General features: G+C 46.6%; 1 protein-coding gene across 2 annotated transcripts in view; it reads left to right on the top strand.

Annotated features, from left to right (window-relative positions):
• LOC112220822 (testican-1) overlaps positions 1–22,952 on the top strand; it is a 297,048-nt gene that overhangs the window by 222,829 nt on the left and 51,267 nt on the right. For both annotated transcript variants that reach the window (XM_024382717.2, XM_042303032.1), the window contains one exon: positions 544–667. In XM_024382717.2, the coding sequence (XP_024238485.1) occupies positions 544–667 (124 nt within the window). The remainder of the gene's footprint in view (positions 1–543; positions 668–22,952) is intronic.

The following is a 22,952-nucleotide window of genomic DNA, read 5'->3' as shown; positions in this document are numbered from 1 at the left end:
GAACTGTCAGGGAGGAGGTGATGGATTTAAATTGGAATGTGTGAAATTGAAAGTGTCAACGGGAGAGCTGAGAGGAGAGAGAGTGATGTGTGTGTGTGTGTGTGTGTGTGTATGTGTGTGTGTGTGTGTGTGTGTGTGTGTGTGTGTGTGTGTGTGTGTGTGTGTGTGTGTGTGTGTGTGTGTGTGTGTGTGTGTGCGCGCATGCATCTCTTGCAGACCCTCAGAGGGAAAATTGGATTTTATTTTGACAGAAGGTTCATTATTTCAGGGATATTGTTTTAGTGCATTTAAAGGCTATTTCCATTTATTCATGACCTGATTACTGTACTCTGCTGTTGTATTGAGAAAATGGCTATGCTCTAACACACAAGCCAGGAAAAGAAAGCCAGTGGTCTGTGTAAAAGTGTGTTTACATAGCTTCTTAGTGGCCACATCTGTTCATTTGAGCTGAATGTCCAACATTACCTCAAGGGAGACTTGCCTACGTCATCTGCCTCTCCATGAAGAAAGACTCCACTACCCATGACTCTCTGTGTTTTGTAGTGTAAGCTGGAGTTCCAGGCGTGCACATCAGGGAAGAGCATCGCTCTGAAGTGTGAGGGACCGTGCCCATGTCTGCCTGGTCAGGAACTGGTCAAACCACACAGAGACAAGACAGAGAAGACCGGTGAGTAACCTTTAACCCTAAACCTGTCAGTCTGTCAATGAGTCTGTCAGTATCAGTCAGTCAGTCATTGTGTAGGTGGATTTTTTAAATTGGCAAAATAAAGAAGTGCTTCGGTTGCACACACAGGCACATGCACACACACACACGCACACACCAGTTAAAGTACACACAACCTTTTGTCCCAGCGTAGCATCTTGATCTAGTGAAATAAGCGCTGGTATTATGACAGCACATGCTGACTCTGTCTGGCCCTGTTTGGTTTAAAGTTGCCTGTTTCCATACATCACATTACTAACACACTGTAACTGTGCTATCAACGCTCATACTCCACATAATTCACTCACTTTAGTACGAGATTTGCAGCCATAGCGGTGAAAATACAACTATTGATATCCTGCTGACATTGTGAAACCAGTGTTGCAGCTGTACTTCAAGTACACAACGGCATGATGCATTTCAATACAGGTTAGGACAGAGGACAAGCGGTTGTATTGCGTGTTGGATTAAGCAATGCGTGTGTGAATTTTGCATCGGCACTAATGGAATTTTAAACCTGCATAGATGAGCTCTACCCTTCTAGATGTGATATAATGGTATGTTTTAAATAAATCAATGCGACTAAAGCTATTAGGAGAAACACGGCCTGTCATATTGAAAAAGAGACCAAATGTGTTCATTATGAATTGGTTCATAAGCTGTCAGTGAGTTTCCTCGTGATCAAATACAGCCCCGACAAGATCTTTTAATCAGAAAGTGGTGGTGATGTGTGTGCCTGAGCAGGGTTGATCTGAATGCATCACAGAGACGGTGGCAATCAAGTTAATGCAGTCACATATATGCGGACACACACACTGGAATGTAAAACAAGCAAAAAAAACTCCTTGTGGTTTAAGGAGTTTCCATCTCTTTCTCACCTCCTTTCCCATCTCTCTCTCTCTCTCTGAAGACAGTATAGCAGTATGGAGGTTGAGGGAGTGAGTGTGTGTACGTTGAGACAGTATAGCAGAATGGAGGGTGAGGGAGTGAGTGTGTGTGTGTTAAGACAGTATAGCAGTTTGGAGGGTGAGGGGGTGAGTGTGTGTTAAAACAGTATAGCAGTATGGAGGGTGAGGGAGTGAGTGTGTGTGTGTTAAGACAGTATAGCAGAATGGAGGGTGAGGGAGTGAGTGTTTGTTAAGACAGTATAGCAGAATGGAGGGTGAGGGAGTGAGTGTGTGTGTGTTAAGACAGTATAGCAGTATGGAGGGTGAGGGAGTGAGTGTGTGCTAAGACAGTATAGCAGTATGGAGGGTGAGGGAGTGAGTGTGTATTATTAAGACAGTATAGCAGTATGGAGATTGAAGGAGTGAGTGTGTGTTAAGACAGTATTACAGTATGGAGGGTGAGGGAGTGAGTGTGTGTTAAGACAGTATAGCAGTATGGAGGGTGAGGGAGTGAGTGTGTGTGTGTTAAGACAGTATAGCAGTATGGAGGGTGAGGGAGTGAGTGTGTGTTAAAACAGTATAGCAGTATGGAGGGTGAGGGAGTGAGTGTGTGTTAAGACAGTATAGCAGAATGGAGGGTGAGGGAGTGAGTGTGTGTGTGTTAAGACAGTATAGCAGTATGGAGGGTGAGGGAGTGAATGTGTGTTAAGACAGTATAGCAGTTTGGAGGGTGAGGGGGTGAGTGTGTGTTAAAACAGTATAGCAGTATGGAGGGTGAGGGAGTGAGTGTGTGTGTGTTAAGACAGTATAGCAGAATGGAGGGTGAGGGAGTGAGTGTTTGTTAAGACAGTATAGCAGAATGGAGGGTGAGGGAGTGAGTGTGTGTGTGTTAAGACAGTATAGCAGTATGGAGGGTGAGGGAGTGAGTGTGTGTTAAGACAGTATAGCAGTTTGGAGGGTGAGGGGGTGAGTGTGTGTTAAAACAGTATAGCAGTATGGAGGGTGAGGGAGTGAGTGTGTGTTAAGACAGTATAGCAGTATGGAGGGTGAGGGAGTGAGTGTGTGTGTGTTAAGACAGTATAGCAGTATGGAGGGTGAGGGAGTGAGTGTGTGTTAAAACAGTATAGCAGTATGGAGGGTGAGGGAGTGAGTGTGTGTTAAGACAGTATAGCAGAATGGAGGGTGAGGGAGTGAGTGTGTGTGTGTTAAGACAGTATAGCAGTATGGAGGGTGAGGGAGTGAATGTGTGTTAAGACAGTATAGCAGTTTGGAGGGTGAGGGGGTGAGTGTGTGTTAAAACAGTATAGCAGTATGGAGGGTGAGGGAGTGTTAAGACAGGATAGCAGTATGGAGGGTGAGGGAGTGAATGTGTGTTAAGACAGTATAGCAGTTTGGAGGGTGAGGGGGTGAGTGTGTGTTAAAACAGTATAGCAGTATGGAGGGTGAGGGAGTGTTAAGACAGGATAGCAGTATGGAGGGTGAGGGAGGGAGTGAGTGTGTGTTAAGACAGGATAGCAGTATAGAGGGTGAGGGAGTGAGTGTGTGTGTGTTAAGACAGTATAGCAGTATGGAGGGTGAGGGAGTGTTAAGACAGTATAGCAGTATGGAGGGTGAGGGAGTGAGTGTGTGTTAAGACAGTATAGCAGTATGGAGGGTGAGGGAGTGAGTGAGTGTGTGTTAAGACAGTACAGCAGTATGGAGGGTGATCGAGTGAGTGTGTGTTAAGACAGTGTAGCAGTATGGAGGGTGAGGGAGTGTTAAGACTGTATAGCAGTATGGAGGGTGAGGGAGTGAGTGTGTGTGTGTGTTAAGACAGTATAGCAGTATGGAGGGTGATCAAGTGAGGTTGTGTTAAGACAGTATAGCAGTATGGAGGGTGAGGGAGTGAGTGAGTGTGTGTTAAGACAGGATAGCAGTATAGAGGGTGAGGGAGTGAGTGTGTGTGTGTTAAGACAGTATAGCAGTATGGAGGGTGAGGGAGTGAGTGTGTGCTAAGACAGTATAGCAGTATGGAGGGTGAGGGAGTGAGTGTGTATTATTAAGACAGTATAGCAGTATGGAGATTGAAGGAGTGAGTGTGTGTTAAGACAGTATTACAGTATGGAGGGTGAGGGAGTGAGTGTGTGTTAAGACAGTATAGCAGTATGGAGGGTGAGGGAGTGAGTGTGTGTTAAGACAGTATAGCAGTATGGAGGGTGAGGGAGTGAGTGTTTGTTAAGACAGTATAGCAGTATGGAGGGTGAGGGAGTGAGTGTGTGTTAAGACAGTATAGCAGTATGAAGGGTGAGGGAGTGAGTGTGTGTTAAGACAGTATAGCAGTATGGAGGGTGAGGGAGTGAGTGTGTGTTAAGACAGTATAGCAGTATGAAGGGTGAGGGAGTGAGTGTGTGTTAAGACAGTATAGCAGTATGGAGGCTGAGGGAGTGAGTGTGTGTTAAGACAGTATAGCAGTATGGAGGGTGAGGGAGTGAGTGTGTGTTAAGACAGTATAGCAGTATGGAGGATGAGGGAGTGAGTGTGTGTTAAGACAGTATAGCAGTATGGAGGGTGAGGGAGTGAGTGTGTGTTAAGACAGTATAGCAGTATGGAGGGTGAGGGAGTGAGTGTGTGTTAAGACAGTATAGCAGTATGAAGGGTGAGGGAGTGAGTGTGTGTTAAGACAGTATAGCAGTATGGAGGCTGAGGGAGTGAGTGTGTGTCTTATTGTCTGTCATGAAAGTTGTATTTCAGGAGATTATTGAAGGTATTCCGGAAGAGAAATATAATCTAAAGGCAAACAGCAGGGAGAGGTTTTCTCCTCCAGTTGGAAAATGTGCTGAGGGATGGATGTGTGTGTGTGTGTGTGTGTGTGTGTGTGTGTGTGTGTGTGTGTGTGTGTGTGTGTGTGTGTGTGTGTAGAGTGTGTGTGTGTGTGTGTGGGGGGGCAAAACACAATCCTGGTGTAGGGACTAAGAGTGGTGGGCTTGGTATTACAGTGACACCTTGGCTGCTTCCCAAATGGCCGTATCCCCTATGGGCCCTTGCGCTATATAGAGAATATACTGCTATTTGGGACGGAGACCAAGGAATCAGCCATGTCTGTCTGTAGTAACTTTACGTGACATACTTATAACTGTAGGCCTTTTCATAGAGTGAAGGGGGAGGAAAGGAGGGAGGGAGGGAGGAATATAAAGCAACAGCTCTCATTCCCTCCCTCACTGTAATCTCCTGCTTATGACGGAGAGCACACCCCTTTTCCATCTCTTTATATATATATATATAGCTATACAAACAGGTAAACACCAACATAATAGCCAGAAAAGCTTCAATGCGCCTTGGCATAGATCCTACAAGTGTCTGGAACACTATTGGAGGTGTGCGACACCATTCTTCTACGAGAAATTCCATAATTTGATGTTTTGTTGATGGTGGTGGAAAACGCTGTCTCAGGCTCCACTCCAGAATCTCCCATAAGTGTTCAGTGTTCAATTGGGTTGAGATTTGGTGACTGAGACACACACCACACACACCACCTTTAAATCCCCTATGCTCCTTTGAGACCCCTATTTCAAAGTCACTGAGCTCTCTTCTTAGCCATTGTAGCCAAAATAATGGGCAACTGGGCATTTTTATACATGATCCTAAGTATGATTTAAGTATGATTTTTTTTGTATAGCCATGTTTTGTAATGTATCCACACCCATAGTGCATCATGTATGTAATGATCATGTGGGGTGAAATGTATATATTTGGGGATGGGATCGCTCTGTTGGAGCAAAATATCGTCAATAAAGGTGGTAAATTGGGAGATTAGAGCAAGATGGGCAGGGACTCTGCTGTCCTTGCTTCGGGGGGGAAGCTTGTTCCACCATTGGGGTGCCAGGACAGAGAAGAGCTTTGACTAGGCTCTTCCTTGTCCTGTCGGGGTGGGAGGGCCAAGAGACCAGAGGTGGCAGAACAGAGGACTCGGGATGGGCTGTAGGGTTTGACCATAGCCTGAAGGTTGGGAGGGGCAGTTCTTCTTGCTGCTTCTTAGGCAAGTACCATGGTCTTGTAGTGGATGTGAGCTTTGACTGGAAGCCAGTGGAGTGTGGCGAGGAGCAGGGTGACATGGGAGAACTTGGGAAGGTTGAACTCCAGGCGGCCTGCGGCGTTCTGGATAAGTTGCAGGGGTTTGATGGCACAAGCGGGGAGCCCAACTGGCAGCGAATTGCAGTAGTCCAGACGGGAGATTAGGACCTGCGCCACTTCCTGTGTGAGGATTTTGTAGAGCATGAGCCTACAGGAGCGAGTCACTACTTTGATGTTTGCAGAGAATGACAGGGTGTAGTCCAGGGTCACGTCAAGGTTCTTTCCACTCTGGGATGGGGACACCATGGAGTTGTCAACCGTGATTGAGAGATCTTGGAGCGAGCAGGCCTTACACGGGAAGAAGAGCAGCTCCATCTCATCTAGGTTGAGCTTGAGGTGGTGGGTCGATATCCACGCTGAGATATCTGCCAAGGACGCGGAGATGCTTGACAACACCTGGGTGTCAGAAATGGGGAAGGAGAAAAGTAGTTGAGTGTCATCCGCAAAGCAATGATAGGAGAGACCATGTGAGGATATGACAGAGCTGAGTGAACAGGTTATACAGAGAGAAGTGGAGAAGGCCTAGAACCAAGCCCTGGGGGACACCAGTAGTGAGAGCACGTGGTCAGACACAGATACTATCAACGTCACCTGGTAGGAGCGGCCTGCCAGTTAGGATGCAATCCAAGCGTGTGCCGAGCCTGAGACGCCCGGCCCTGAGAGGTTGGAGAGGAGGATCTGATGGTTCACGGTGCCGAAGACAGAGGATAGATCTAGGAGAGTTTGAATAAAGGAGAGCGAGTCAGCTTTGGCAGTGAGAAGCGCTTCCGTGACACAGCAGAGCAGTCTCTGTTGAGTGACTCATCTCGAAGCCTGACTGGTTAGAGTCAAGAAGTTCATTCTGAGAGAGATAAAAAGAGCGTTGGTCAGAGACAGCACACTCAAGTGTTTTGGGGAAAAAAGAAAGAAAGTATACCGTTCTATAGCTTTTTGACGTCAGAGGAGTCAAGTGTTGGTTTCTTGAGGAGGGCAGCGACTGTGAGAGGGGAAGCAGCCAGTGGTACGGGGTGAGTTGATGAGGGAGGTGAGGAATGGGAGAAGGTCTCCAGAGATGGTCTGGAGAAGGGAAAAGAGGATGGGTTCGAGCGGGCAGGTTGTCGGGCAGCAGGGCATCACTAGTTTCAGGATTTCATCTGGAGAGAGAAGGGAGAAAGAGGTCAAGACAGGCTAGTTACAGTGGTTCTTCCTTTAAAAGTTGCGTCATACTGCAGTACACCTTGCGGGCTGCCGAAGAATTCTATGGCACGTTATTTAAGTGTCAGCCATTGTTGTTATTAATGCTAGTTAGTGCTAGTTTGACCAACAGAGGGCATATTTGAGAAGCAGTTGACCATTTTTAATATTGGCTGTACTGGAGAATTTAAAACCTTTTTTGTAAGAACATAGTATATGGAATTGATTTTAACAAATGTAGCTTAATTAATGTGATTAATATTATGCCGTGTAACGGTTTTCTAGTGGTGATGAAAGAGAGTCGGACCAAACTGCAGCGTGTCGATTGCGATCCATGTTTAATATAACAAAGAAACACGAACTTACAAAAAAACAATAAACGAAACCGAAACAGCCTATCTGGTGCAAACTAACAACGAGTACACATAGGACACTAAGGACAATCACCCACGACAAACTCAAAGAATATGGCTGCCTAAATATGGTTCCCAATCAGAGACAACGATAAGCACCTGCCTCTGATTGAGAACCATTCCAGACAGCCATAGACCTTGCTAGATAACCCACTAAGCTACAATCCCAATACCACCACCAAAACCCCAAGACAAACACACCACAATTACAAAAACCCCATGCCACACCCTGGCCTGACCAAATACATAAAGATGAACACAAAATACTTTGACCAGGGCGTGACAGAACCCCCTAAGGTGCGGACTCCCGAACGCACCTCAAAACAATAGGGAGGGTCCGGGTGGGCGTCTGTCCATGGTGGCGGCTCCGGCGCGGGACGTGGACCCCACTCATTTAATGTCTTAGTCCCTTCTCCCTTCGTCCCTGGATAGTCCACCCTCGCCGCCGACCATGGCCTAGTAGTCCTCACCCAGAACCCCACTGGACTGAGGAGCAGATCGGGACTGAAGGACAGCTCGGGACTGAGGCAGCTCGGGACTGAGGGGAAGCTCGGGACTGAGGGGAAGCTCGGGAGTGAGAGAAAGCTCAGGAGTGAGAGGAAGCTCAGGAGTGAGAGGAAGCTCAGGAGTGAGAGGAAGCTCAGGAGTGAGAGGAAGCTCAGGAGTGAGAGGAAGCTCAGGAGTGAGAGGAAGCTCAGGAGTGAGAGGAAGCTCAGGCAGGTTGATGGATCTACCAGATCCTGGCTGGCTGGTGGTTCCGGCAGATCCTGGCTGACTGGCACTTCTGGCGGATCCTGGCTGACTGGTGGATCCTGGCAGACTGGCGGATCCTGGCTGACTGGCGGATCCTGGCTGACTGGCGGATCCTGGCAGACTGGCGGATCCTGGCAGACTGGCGGATCCTGGCAGACTGGCGGATCTAACTGATCCTGGCAGACTGGCGGATCCTGGCCGACTGGCAGATCCTGGCCGACTGGCAGATCCTGGCCGACTGGCAGATCCTGGCCGACTGGCAGATCCTGGCCGACTGGCAGATCCTGGCCGACTGGCAGATACTGGCGGATCCTGGCAGACTGGCGGATCCTGGCAGACTGGCGGATCCTGGCAGACTGGCGGATCCTGGCAGACTGGCGGATCCTGGCAGACTGGCGGATCCTGGCAGACTGGCGGATCCTGGCAGACTGGCAGTTCTGGCGGATCCTGGCAGACTGGCGGATCCTGGCAGATCCTGGCAGACTGGCGGATCCTGGCAGACTGGCACTTCTGGCGGATCCTGGCAGACTGGCGGATCCTGGCAGATCCTGGCAGACTGGCGGATCCTGGCAGACTGGCGGATCCTGGCAGACTGGCGGATCCTGGCAGACTGGCGGATCTAACTGATCCTGGCAGACTGGCGGATCCTGGCTGACTGGCGGATCCTGGCCGACTGGCACTTCTGGCGGATCCTGGCAGACTGGCGGATCCTGGCAGATCCTGGCAGACTGGCGGATCCTGGCAGACTGGCGGATCCTGGCAGACTGGCAGATCCTGGCAGACTGGCGGATCCTGGCAGACTGGCGGATCCTGGCAGACTGGCGACGCTAGGCAGACTGGCAGTGCTGGGCAGACTGGCGATGCTGGGCAGACTGGCGATGCTGGGCAGACTGGTGGCGCTGGGCAGACTGGCGACGCTGGGCAGACTGGCGATGCTGGGCAGACTGGCGGTGCTGGGCAGACTGGCGGTGCTGGGCAGACTGGCGATGCTGGGCAGACTGGCGATGCTGGGCAGACTGGCGATGCTGGGCAGACTGGCGATGCTGGGCAGACTGATGGCGCTGGGCAGACTGACGATGCTGGGCAGACGGGGGCACTGGCGGCGCTGGGCAGACTGGCGGCACTAGCTGCTCCATATAGGCTGACAGCTCTGGCGGCTTCTTACAGACTGACCGCTCTGGCGGCTCCGTGCTGACTGGCAGCTCCTTGCAGACTGGCAGCTCCTTGCAGACTGGCAGCTCCTTACAGACTGACCGCTCCGTGCAGACTGACAGCTCCGTGCAGACTGACAGCTCCGTGCAGACTGGCTGCTCCATGCAGACTGGCTGCTCCATGCAGACTGACAGCTCTGGCTGCTTCATGCAGACTGACAGCTCTGGCTGCTCCATGTAGACTGGCTGCTTCATGCAGACTGGCAGCTCGGGCTGCTTCATGTAGACTGACAGCTCTGGCTGCTCCATGCGGACTGACAGCTCTGGCTGCTCCATGTAGACTGACTGCTTCATGCAGACTGACAGCTCGGGCTGCTTCATGTAGACTGACAGCTCTGGCTCCTCCATGCAGACTGACAGCTCTGACTGCTCCATGCAGACTGACAGCTCTGGCTGCTTCATGCAGACTGGCAGCTCTGGCTGCTCTATGTAGACTGGCTGCTTCATGCAGACTGGCAGCTCGGGCTGCTTCATGTAGACTGACAGCTCTGGCTGCTCCATGCGGACTGACAGCTCTGGCTGCTCCATGCAGACTGACAGCTCTGGCTGCTCCATGCGGACTGACAGCTCTGGCTGCTCCATGCGGACTGACAGCTCTGGCTGCTCCATGCGGACTGACAGCTCTGGCTGCTCCATGTAGACTGGCTGCTTCATGCAGACTGGCAGCTCGGGCTGCTTCATGTAGACTGACAGCTCTGGCTGCTCCATGTAGACTGGCTGCTTCATGCAGACTGGCAGCTCGGGCTGCTTCATGTAGACTGACAGCTCTGGCTGCTCCATGCAGACTGACAGCTCTGACTGCTCCATGCCGACTGACAGCTCTGACTGCTCCATGCAGACTGACAGCTCTGACTGCTCCATGCAGACTGACAGCTCTGGCTGCTTCATGCAGACTGGCAGCTCTGGCTGCGCTGAACAGGCGGGAGGCTCCGGCAGCGCTGTAGAGGAGAAAGGCTCTGGCTGCGCTGAACAGGCGGGAGGCTCCGGCAGCGCTGTAGAGGAGGAAGGCTCTGGCTGCGTTAAACAGGCGGGAGACTCCAGCAGCGCAGGAGAGGAGAAAAGCGCTGGCTGCGCTGAACAGGCGAGGCACACTGTAGGCCTGATGCGTGGTGCTGGCACTGGTATGCCGTGCATGCTATGCCAAGCCCACACCTTTCTCTCTACTCTGTCCAATACATCCTCCACACTCTCAGACTCAGCACTCTGCTTCGCCGACAGCTCCAATTCCATCCATGGCTCTGCCCAGGGTCCTTGTCCGTCAAGGATCTCCTCCCAAGTCCATTTATCCAAAGAGTGCAGCCTCTCCCAATGCTGCTGCTGCCTCTGTTGCTTCTCCTGCTGCTGCCTCTGCTCCTGCTGCTGCCTTTGCTGCTGCTGCTGTTGCTCCTGCTGCACCTGTCGCTTCTCCTGCTGCTGCTGTTGCTGCTGCCTCTGTTTACCACGCCGCTTGGTCCTTGGTTGGTGGGTGATTCTGTAACGGTTTTCTAGTGGTGATGAAAGAGAGTCGGACCAAACTGCAGCGTGTCGATTGCGATCCATGTTTAATATAACAAAGAAACACGAACTTACAAAAAAACAATAAACGAAACCGAAACAGCCTATCTGGTGCAAACTAACAACGAGTACACATAGGACACTAAGGACAATCACCCACGACAAACTCAAAGAATATGGCTGCCTAAATATGGTTCCCAATCAGAGACAACGATAAGCACCTGCCTCTGATTGAGAACCATTCCAGACAGCCATAGACCTTGCTAGATAACCCACTAAGCTACAATCCCAATACCACCACCAAAACCCCAAGACAAACACACCACAATTACAAAAACCCCATGCCACACCCTGGCCTGACCAAATACATAAAGATGAACACAAAATACTTTGACCAGGGCGTGACATGCCGTTTCTAAACCCTCTGGGTTTCCATCAGGAAAATATGGCTCTGTACAACGTGACAGGTCGGGAGTAGGCTACTAAAAGCAAAAATAATCCTAACGTTTCCACACCCTGATTGTAGTCGAACCAATACCCAAACGGAGATTCAGTGAAAATAAAATTTTTGTTGATTTATCATGACCAGTCCCCACGCTTGTCTCGTAGCAGCGTGACGGTGCTGGAAGAGTTGACCACATTCGGGTAGGCTATTGCTTCAAATCCTATTATAACAATGGGATGACTTTGGGTGTTCCAGTAAGCAATAATTTGTTGCCTTTATTAGCCTACTTTATTCTGAAAAATTCATACGTAACTCTGCCAAACCAACAAGCAAAAATGAACTGGTGAAGGCCATCAAGACAAATTGACGATACAACAATTCAACAAATGCATTGATCATCTCAGCAAGATTTTACTCGTGGTCGTGGAGCTGGGGGGAAGTAAAACTAAAATGTAGTTGAAATAAACATCTGCATTTTAAGTTTTTTTCTCGTTATTTTATTAAAGATATGCCCCTTTTTTTTCAATTTTCTCCTAAAATGACATACTCAAATCTAACTGCCTGTAGCTCAGGCCGTGAAGCAAGGATATGCATATTCTTGGTCCCATTTGAAAGAAAACACTTTGTACTTTGTGGAAATGTGAAAGGAATATAGGAGAATATAACACAATAGATCTAGTAAAAGATAATACAAAGAAAAAAACAACCGTTCTTTTGTATTTTTTTTGTACTATCATCTTTGAAATGCAAGAGAAAGGCCATAATGTATTATTCCAGCCCAGGTGCAATTTAGATGTTGTCCAGTAGATGGAAGCAATGTATGTGCAAAGGTTTAGACTGATACAATTGAACCATTGTATTTCTGTTTTTTAAAAATTGTATCAAGACTGCCCAAATGTTCCTAATATGTTTATTAATAGCTTTTCATGTTCAAAATTACGCACTCTCCTCAAACAATAGCATGGTATTCTTTCACTGTAATAGCGACTGTAAATTGGACAGTACAGTTAGATTAACAAGAATTTAAGCTATGATATGTCTATGTCCTGGGAAAGGTTCTTGTTATTTACAACCTCATGCTAATCGCATTAGCCTATATTAGCTCAACCGTCCCATGGAAGAGACACCAATCCCGAAGAGGTTTAAATACTCAAAAGTTTGACATTTCTAACTCAAAACCTTATGCAACTGCTGAATGTCAGATAAAGCACACAGTATACTGTACAGTATCTGTTCATCAACATCTTTATGCTTCCGTTAAGCATCAAATACATTACAAATTGGGGCGATATTAACACATACAGTAGCCGGGCTATTAAGAGTCTATTGTCCTGCTAATAGTCCATCATGGGTGGATGGCTCCCCTTGTATTCCAGTGTATTGAATGAATGTATTAATTACAGTCATTTACCATTCTCATTCTCGTAGTGGAAACATTGTTTGCTGAGTTCACAATCTCATTTTCAAGTCCTTCTTTAAAAAATAACGATATTTTGGAGATTTTTCCGTTTTCAAATAACCGAAAGTGAGCGGTTGTAATCTGAATAAAGGGGAAAAGGCCGTTCTTGAACATGGGGTGAGACAGTAGGCCCTTTTAATTTTGTCTGGCTTGCCATTCCAAATAAAATGGCATATGTTTTGCTCATATAATTTAAACAGGTCACTAGGTGTAGGCAAAACCATAAGCAAATAAGTAAATTGATATGACTAAAGAGTTAATCGGGGTGATTTTTCCAGAAATAGACAGGTATTTTCATCAAGGACCCGTTGTTTGCAGAGACCACAAACAGGAGGTGGAGTTCCCGAGCTCACAGGTGTGCCTGACATGGGTTGTGACTCCATCCCGTTCCTTGCCCTCTTCAACGTGTCATTCTCCGCCTGACTCTCCGCCAATGACGTGACTCTCCGCCAATAATTACATTTAGGGGATTGGAGGATTCTAAATGAATATCTAAGGTTTATTTTTTCGTAAGGGCAAATCTGTTTTGTGAGAATATCTAAGGGGATTTTATGTCATTATAATGCAGGGTTAATAATAATAATAATAATTTGCTTTGTAAATAAGGATGCATTATGAAAGGAAAAGGACATGTGCAAGAGACAGTGGTCATTTTTTGTTAAGGCAAATCTGCTCTGTGAGAATATCTACGGGCCTTTTATAGAATTATAATGCAGGGTTAATAATCATAATAATAATAATAATCGTTGGGTAACAGATCGGCTCTTGGAACTCATTAAGAGGCGGCTTCGATCTTCAATATGTTTTATTATCCAAATGTTAAAGTGCGTGTGGGCGACGGAGATGGTGCAGTTCGAGGTCATTCAAAACATTTCTTTATTAAAGACGATCAGAAAGATTGTTGCTACTTATTTATTTTGGTCCGAAGCCATGAATGAGTGAGTCACTCAGCTTTATGTACAGTAGGTGCCGAGGCTATATGACTGCGCCATCAACTTGATTATTTAGCAGACATTACTTACTGCTACTTTTAGTCAACACATATCTACAGTTGAAGTCAGAAGTTTACATACACTTAGGTTGGAGTCATTAAAACTAGTTTTTCAACTACTCTACAAATTTCTTGTTAACAAACTATGGTTTTGGCAAGTCGTTTAGGACATCTACTTTGTGCATGACACAAGTCATTTTTCCAACAATTGTTTACAGACAGATTATTTAACTGTATCACAATTCCAGTGGGTCAGAAGTTTACATACACTAAGTTGACTGTGCCTTTAAACAGCTTGGAAAATTCCAGAAAATGATGTCATGACTTTAGAAGCTTCTTTTAGGCTAATTGACATAATTTGAGTCAATTTGAGGTGTACCTGTGGATGTATTTCAAGGCCTACCTTCAAACTCAGTACCCCTTTCCTTGACATCATAGGAAAATCTAAAGAAATCAGCCCAGACCTCAGAAATGTAATTGTAGATCTCCACAAGTCTGGTTCATGAACGCCTGAAGGTACCACATTGATCTGTATATACAATAGTGCGCAAGTATAAACACCATGTGACCACGCAGCCGTCATACCGCTCAGGAAGGAGACGAGTCCTGTCTCCTAGAGATGAACGTACTTTGGTGCGAAAAGTGCAAATCAATCCCAGAACAACAGCAAAGGACCTTGTGAAGATGCTGGAGGAAACAGGTACAAAAGTATCTATATCCACAGTAAAACGAGTCCTATATCGACATAACCTGAAAGGCCGCTCAGCAAGGAAGAAGCCACTGCTCCAAAACCACCATAAAAAGCCAGACTACGGTTTGCAACTGCACATGGGGACAAAGATCATACTTTTTGGAGAAATGTCCTCTGGTCTGATCAAACAAAAATATAACTCTTTGTCCATAATGACCATCTTTATGTTTGGAGGAAAAAGGAGGAGGCTTGCAAGCCGAAGAACACCATCCCAACCATGAAGCACGGGGGTGGCAGTATCATGTTTTGGGGGTGCTTTGCTGCAGGAGGGACTGGTGCACATCACAAAATAGATGGGATCATGAGGTAGGAAAATTGTGTATATATTGAAGCAACGTCAGTCAGGAAGTTAAAGCTTGGTCGCAAATGGGTCTTTAAAATGGACAATGACCCCAAGCATACTTCCAAAGTTGTGGCAAAATGGCTTAAGGACAACAAAGTCAAGGTATTGGAGTGGCCATCACAAAGCCCTGACCTCAGTCCTATAGAAAATTTGTGGGCAGAACTGAAAAAGCATGTGTGAGCAAGGAGGCCTACAAACCTGACTCAGTTACACCATCTCTGTCATGAGGAATAGGCCAAAATTCACCCAACTTATTGTGGGGAGCTTGTGGAAGGCTAACCAAAACATTATTATTATTTTTTTTTCACCTTTATTTAACTAGGTAGGCTAGTTGAGAACAAGTTCTCATTTGCAACTGCAACCTGGCCAAGATAAAGCATAGCAGTGTGAACAGACAACACAGAGTTACACATGGAGTAAACAATTAACAAGTCAATAACACAGTAGAAAAAAAGGGGAGTCTATATACATTGTGTGCAAAAGGCATGAGGAGGTAGGCGAATAATTACAATTTTGCAGATTAACACTGGAGTGATAAATGATCAGATGGTCATGTACAGGTAGAGATATTGGTGTGCAAAAGAGCAGAAAAGTAAATAAATAAAAACAGTATGGGGATGAGGTAGGTAAAAATGGGTGGGCTATTTACCGATAGACTATGTACAGCTGTAGCGATCGGTTAGCTGCACAGATAGCAGATGTTTGAAGTTGGTGAGGGAGATAAAAGTCTCCAACTTCAGCGATTTTTGCAATTCGTTCCAGTCACAGGCAGCAGAGAACTGGAACGAAAGGCGGCCAAATGAGGTGTTGGCTTTAGGGATGATCAGTGAGATACACCTGCTGGATCGCATGCTACGGATGGGTGTTGCCATCGTGACCAGTGAACTGAGATAAGGCGGAGCTTTACCTAGCATGGACTTGTAGATGACCTGGAGCTAGTGGGTCTGGCGACGAATATGTAGCGAGGGCCAGCTGACTAGCGCATACAGGTTGCAGTGGTGGGTGGTATAAGGTGCTTTAGTGACAAAACGGATGGCACTGTGATAAACTGCATCCAGTTTGCTGAGTAGAGTGTTGGAAACAATTTTGTAGATGACATCGCTGAAGTCGAGGATCGGTAGGATAGTCAGTTTTACTAGGGTAAGTTTGGCGGCGTGAGTGAAGGAGGCTTTGTTGCGGAATAGAAAGCCGACTCTAGATTTGATTTTCGAGTGGAGATGTTTGATATGAGTCTGGAAGGAGAGTTTACAGTCTAGCCAGACACCTAGGTACTTATAGATGTCCACATATTCAAGGTCGGAACCATCCAGGGTGGTGATGCTAGTCAGGCGTGCGGGTGCAGGCATCGAACAGTTGAAAAGCATGCATTTGGTTTTACTAGCGTTTAAGAGCAGTTGGAGGCCACGGAAGGAGTGTTGTATGGCATTGAAGCTTGTTTGGAGGTTAGATAGCACAGTGTCCAATGACGGGCCGGAAGTATATAGAATGGTGTCGTCTGCGTAGAGGTGGATCAGGGAATCGCCCGCAGCAAGAGCAACATCATTGATATATACAGAGAAAAGAGTCGGCCCGAGGTTGAACCCTGTGGCACCCCCATAGAGACTGCCAGAGGACCGGACAGCATGCCCTCCGATTTAACACACTGAACTCTGTCTGCAAAGTAGTTGGTGAACCAGGCAAGGCAGTCATCCGAAAAACCGAGGCTACTGAGTCGGCCGATAAGAATATGGTGATTGACAGAGTCGAAAGCCTTGGCAAGGTCGATGAAGATGGCTGCACAGTACTGTCTTTTATCGATGGCGGTAATGATATCGTTTAGTACCTTGAGCGTGGCTGAGGTGCACCCGTGACCGGCTCGGAAACCAGATTGCACAGCGGAGAAGGTACGGTGGGATTCGAGATGGTCAGTGACCTGTTTGTTGACTTGGCTTTCGAAGACCTTAGATAGGCAGGGCAGGATGGATATAGGTCTGTAACAGTTTGGGTCCAGGGTGTCTCCCCCTTTGAAGAGGGGGATGACTGCGGCAGCTTTCCAAACCTTGGGGATCTCAGACGATATGAAAGAGAGGTTGAACAGGCTGGTAATAGGGGTTGCGACAATGGCGGCGGATAGTTTCAGAAATAGAGGGTCCAGATTGTCAAGCCCAGCTGATTTGTACGGGTCCAGGTTTTGCAGCTCGTTCAGAACACCTGCTATCTGGATTTGGGTAAAGGAGAACCTGGGGAGGCTTGGGCGAGTAGCTGCGGGGGGGGCGGAGCTGTTGGCCGAGGTTGGAGTAGCCAGGCGGAAGGCATGGCCAGCCGTTGAGAAATGCTTGTTGAAGTTTTCGATAATCATGGATTTATCGGTGGTGACCGTGTTACCTAGCCTCAGTGCAGTGGGCAGCTGGGAGGAGGTGCTCTTGTTCTCCATGGACTTCAAAGTGTCCCAGATCTTTTTGGAGTTGGAGCTACAGGATGCAAATTTCTACCTGAAGAAGCTGGCCTTAGCTTTCCTGACTGACTGCGTGTATTGGTTCCTGACTTCCCTGAACAGTTGCATATCGCGGGGACTATTCGATGCTATTGCAGTCCGCAGGATGTTTTTGTGCTGGTCGAGGGCAGTCAGGTCTGGAGTGAACCAAAGGGCTATATCTGTTATTAGTTCTGCATTTTTTTGAACGGAGCATGCTTATCTAAAATTGTGAGGAAGTTACTTTTAAAGAATGACCATGCATCCTCAACTGACGGGATGAGGTCAATGTCCTTCCAGGATACCCGGGCCAGGTCGATTAGAAAGGCCTGCTCACAGAAGTGTTTTAGGGAGCGTTTGACAGTGATGAGGGGTGGTCGTTTGACTGCGGCTCCGTAGCGGATACAGGCAATGAGGCAGTGATCGCTGAGATCCTGGTTGAAGACAGCGGAGGTGTATTTGGAGGGCCAGTTGGTCAGGATGACGTCTATGAGGGTGCCCTTGTTTACAGATTTAGGGTTGTACCTGGTGGGTTCCTTGATGATTTGTGTGAGATTGAAGGCATCTAGCTTAGATTGTAGGACTGCCGGGGTGTTAAGCATATCCCAGTTTAGGTCACCTAACAGAACAAACTCTGAAGCTAGATGGGGGGCGATCAATTCACAAATGGTGTCCAGGGCACAGCTGGGAGCTGAGGGGGGTCGGTAGCAGGCGGCAACAGTGAGAGACTTATTTCTGGAGAGAGTAATTTTCAAAATTAGTAGTTCGAACTATTTGGGTATGGACCTGGAAAGTATGACATTACTTTGCAGGCTATCTCTGCAGTAGACTGCAACTCCTCCCCCTTTGGCAGTTCTATCTTGACGGAAAATGTTATAGTTGGGTATGGAAATCTCAGAATTTTTGGTGGTCTCCCTGAGCCAGGATTCAGACACGGCAAGGACATCAGGGTTAGCAAAGTGTGCTAAAGCAGTGAGTAAAACAAACTTAGGGAGGAGGCATCTGATGTTGACATGCATGAAACCAAGGCTTTTTCGATCACAGAAGTTAACAAATGAGGGTGCCTGGGGACATGCAGGGCCTGGGTTTACCTCCACATCACCCGCGGGAACAGAGGAGGAGTAGTATGAGGGTGCGGCTAAAGGCTATCAAAACTGGTCGCCTAGAGCGTTGGGGACAGAGAATAAAAGGAGCAGATTTCTGGGCATGGTAGAATATATTCAGGGCATAATGCGCAGACAGGGGTATGGTGGGGTGCGGGTACAGCGGAGGTAAGCCCAGGCACTGGGTGATGATGAGAGAGGTTGTATCTCTGGACATGCTGGTTGTAATGGATGAGGTCACCGCATGTGTGGGAGGTGGGACAAAGGAGGTATCAGGGGTATGAAGAGTGGAACTAGGGGCTCCATTGTAAACTAAAACAATAATAACTAACCTGAACAACAGTATACAAGGCATATTGACATTTGAGAGAGACTTACAGTAATCACAGGTGTTGAATTGGGAGAGCTAGCTAAAACAGTAGCTAAAACAGTAGGTGAGACAACAACAGCTAATCAGCTAGCACAACAACAGCAGGTAAAATGGCGTTGACTAGGCAGGGAGGGTCGGATTAACTACACACAGAGCCTGAGTGCGGCTGGGGCCGACAGATAAAACATAAACAAGCAGAATGGAGTACCGTGATTAATGGACAGTCCAGCAGGCATCAGCTATGTAGCCAAGTGATCAGTGTCCAGGGGGCAGCGGTGGATGGGGCAGGGAAGCTAGACTGGCGAGTATTATCCAGGTTAAAAAAACTGGCTGGCTGTGCAGAAGGTAAAAGCCGCTAGCAGTGGCTAACAATGACTAAATAGCTTGTAGCTAGTTAGCTGGTTAGCTTCTGGAGGTTCTTGAATGTGTTCTAAAAATTAAAAATAATAGCGATTCCGTATCACATTGGGTGAGGCAGGTTACCGGAAGGTATAAACAAATAAAAAATCGAAAGTAAAGTAAATATGGGTCCAGTGAGTGGTTGGGACGCGGCGATTCAGACTGTTAGCAGGCCTGTGCTAACAAGCTAACAGTTAGTAGACCGGGGCTAAACAAGGTAGCAGTTAGCGGACCGGGGCTAAACAAGCTAGCAGTTAGCAGGTCGAATTAGCAAGCAAGGAGATAGCAAGGGCTAGAAAGTTAGCCTTTGGGGGACGTCGCGATGGGGTGAGTCTGTTTATGCCTCTTCATGCGGTGACATCGATAGACCGGTCGTGGGTCCGGATATTGTAGCCCAGGAGTATGCTTCGGTGGTAGCACAGGAGCTCTGGCCGGGCTAGCTTCAAGCTAAGTGAATGGAAACGCTAGCCAGGAGTAATCATCCGGGGTTGCGGTTAGCTAGTTAGCTAGTTGTGAAGATCCAGCTGAAAATGTTCCGCTTGCGGTGGGAATCCGGTGGGAATCCGGGGATAAAAAATAATAGGTCCGTTATGCTCTGGTTAGAGTCGCGTTGTTCGAACTGGCGAACAACGCTAAAGGTTAGCTGATGACCGGTTAGCTGAAGACCGCTAGCAATGGTTTGCTGACTGATAGCTGGTAGTTAGCTGGCTAGCTTCAGTTGAGGGGTTCTGGATCCGAAGTAAATATAAATACTTTAGAAAAAAAAGCAGATCCGCGCTACATTGGGTGAGGTGGGTTGCAGGAGAGTATTTAGATGTTGAGGTTTAGCAAAATGTTTTAAAAGATATGAGAAGAAAAATATGTTTAAAAAAAAGATATATACAAGGGACACGACACGACACGACAAGACGTCTGACTGCTACGCCATCTTGGATTTGACAGAAGTTAAACAATTAAAGGCAATGCTACCAAATACTAATTGAGTGTATGTAAACTTCTGACCCACTGGGAATGTGATGAAAGAAATAAAAGCTTAAATAAATCATTCTCTCTACCATAATTCTGACATGTCTAATTCTTAAAATAAAGTGGGATCCTAACTGACCTAAGACAGGGAATTTTTACAAGGATTAAATGTTAGGAATTGTGAAAAACTGTTAAATGTATTTGGCTAAGGTATATGTAAACTTCTGACTTCAACTGTACCTTAAGGGGGGGGGGGTAGAAGCTTGACATTTTGAGTGATAGAAAGTGGCTTTAGCAGTGGATGCAGAGGAGGAGAAGGTAGACAGGAGGGAGTGAAAGGATGATCGGTCCTCCGTTTTCATACAGTGGTTCCTCCTTTAAAAGTTGTGTCATACTGCAGCACACCTTGCGGGCTGCTGCAGCATTCTGTGGCAAGTTATTTAATTGTCAGACATTTTTTTTAACGTTAATGCAAGTTAGTGGTAGTTTAACCACCAGAGGGCAACTTTGAGAAGCATGTGATAGTCTCCCATATTGGCATTACTAGAGAATTTAAAACATTTTTTTGTGATAACATAGTACATGGGATTGAGTTTAATACATTTGGCTGAATAAATTTGATGAATATTAAGGTGTTTCTATTCTGAGATAAATTAAACCCTCTGGGTTTTTGTTAGGATGGAATGGAAAATATTGCACTTCACAACGTGACGGTCGGTAGTAGGCTACAGCATAAGAGGATTCTAAATTAATATCTAAGGGGTATAACATTTCCACCTCCTAATTGTAGTGAAACCAACACTCATTTCTCCTATGGTAGGCCTACAGTATATCTAAAAATATTCTCCACCAATGATTACATTTAGAGGATTGGTGGATTCTAAATTAGTAAGGGGCATTTTCTGTTTGGATCTATGAGAATATCTAAGGGGCTTTTATATAATTATAAATTAATTAATACAAATAATAATAATAATCGCTTTGTTTAGAAAGTAACGATATTTCGGAGATTTTGTTTTTTTTCTCGAAAAATGACAGTGAGTGATTGTAATCTGAATGAAGGCCAAAATGATATTTATGAAGGCCAAAGTATCGCCCTGCTAATAGCCATAATGACGCTGTACAACGTGACCATGTGTGTTTGAAAGAGCATTTCCCAGTAAGCAACACTTTGTTTGCCTTCATTAGACAACTTTGTTCCAATATTTCCGTAATTCATTGATATTTATTCCCATAACAATTCATTATGGATCCATAACTAAATCAACATCGGCATTTTGAAAGAGTATTTTTATCATTATTTTATTCATGAAAGCATAGAGATGCCTGTCACGGATAGCTAGGAGTGGTGGGTGTGGAATCAGGCGCAGAGAGCAATGCTTCCAATGCATACGTTTATTAAGCTGGGTCTAGCCAACAACCAGGCAAAATGACCAATAATCAGGTATGTCCCCAAAACCAGGGAAATAACAGACAGCAAAATACGTATGAGCAAAACAATTTCACCTCTGACAGTGAGAATAACCCACAGAAAAGCAGGCGGGTCCTGGATGTTCAGATAGGCCATAATTAACAACAAATGAAAGGTGAAAACAATCAAGACAAAACCAACAGAAAAGAAAAAGGAATCGGTGGCGGCTAGTAGACCGGTGACGACGACCGCCGAGCGCCGCCCGAACAGGGAGAGGAGCCACCTTCAGTGGAAGTCGTGACAACGCCATTATTAGTTCCATTGTTTTAGTTTGAACATGCAGACTGGCACTAAGAACAGAACAGCAGGAACGTTTCCCTAGTCAGCGCCATTATTAGTGCAATGCCCCTTAAATATTTTGGAGATGATTTTGTTTACAAATAACGTAAAATTAGTGAGGAAAAAGGCCATTCTTGAACATGGGCTGAGACATTGTTACTAATTTGTAAATAAAGCCAGTTTGTTATTTAGAATTATTTATTTCTGATTTGAGAGGGAGAAAAACCAAAAACCTACAGTCATCTCATGGGTCTCCCAGTCGAGGCGGGCATTGAACCAGCATCTGTAGCAACACAGCTTGCAATGCTATGCAGTGTCTTAGACCGTTGCACCACTCGGGTGCTGTGTAATGTGACCGGTCGGGAGTGGCCTACAGTACTACAGTGACAGCAAAATAATCCTAACAAAATAATATAATAAAACTCCTCGTGTAACAACAGTTTTAGTAAGTATTACTGAAGTCGTGCACAAGTATCAGTTTCTGTTTAGGTTTATGTCGCCCATTCATTGTCATTTAGAGACACAGTAGGACCCAAATGTAACGATCATCGTCGGAATGAGACCAAGGTGCAGCGTGGTAAGCGTACATTTCCTTTTCATTTTCAATGTCCACCAGAAACAATAAACAATACAACGACCGAACAGCTTCGTTGTGCAAACTACATGCACATGAACAAAGACAAGATCCAACACAGAAGGAGGGAAAGGGCTGCCTAAGTATGATCCCCGATCCCGATCAGAGACAACGATAGACAGCTGCCTCTGATTGGGAACCACACCTGACCAGAAACAAAGAATTAAAGAACATGCCCACCCAAATCACACCCTGACCAAACCAAAATAGAGACATAAAAAGGCTCTCTACGGTCAGGGCGTCACACCAAAAGCATAATCAGTGCTCCAACTCCCCCTTGCGCTGGTCTGGAGCAATGAAGTAGTGACGCAGGGTAACGTACTAAACCACAAATTAGCTCATAAGTCCCGCGGCGTAAGCTCACAACTTTTAAAGAAGGAACCACTGAAGGATGCGGAAAGGAGGAGAGTAGGGATCGAAGGAGGCAGAATCGAGTGACGGGGGATTTAGCAGAAGGGAAAGATGATGGGATAGAAGAGAGTAGTGGAAGAGAGCAAGGATTGTGATGGCGCATTACCATCTGTGTAGGGATTAGTGGGTCGGCT

The sequence above is a fragment of the Oncorhynchus tshawytscha genome, linkage group LG21, assembly GCF_018296145.1.
Source record: "Oncorhynchus tshawytscha isolate Ot180627B linkage group LG21, Otsh_v2.0, whole genome shotgun sequence".
In the NCBI taxonomy this organism is placed as follows: domain Eukaryota; kingdom Metazoa; phylum Chordata; class Actinopteri; order Salmoniformes; family Salmonidae; genus Oncorhynchus; species Oncorhynchus tshawytscha.
This window is presented reverse-complemented; position numbering and strand designations above follow the sequence as displayed.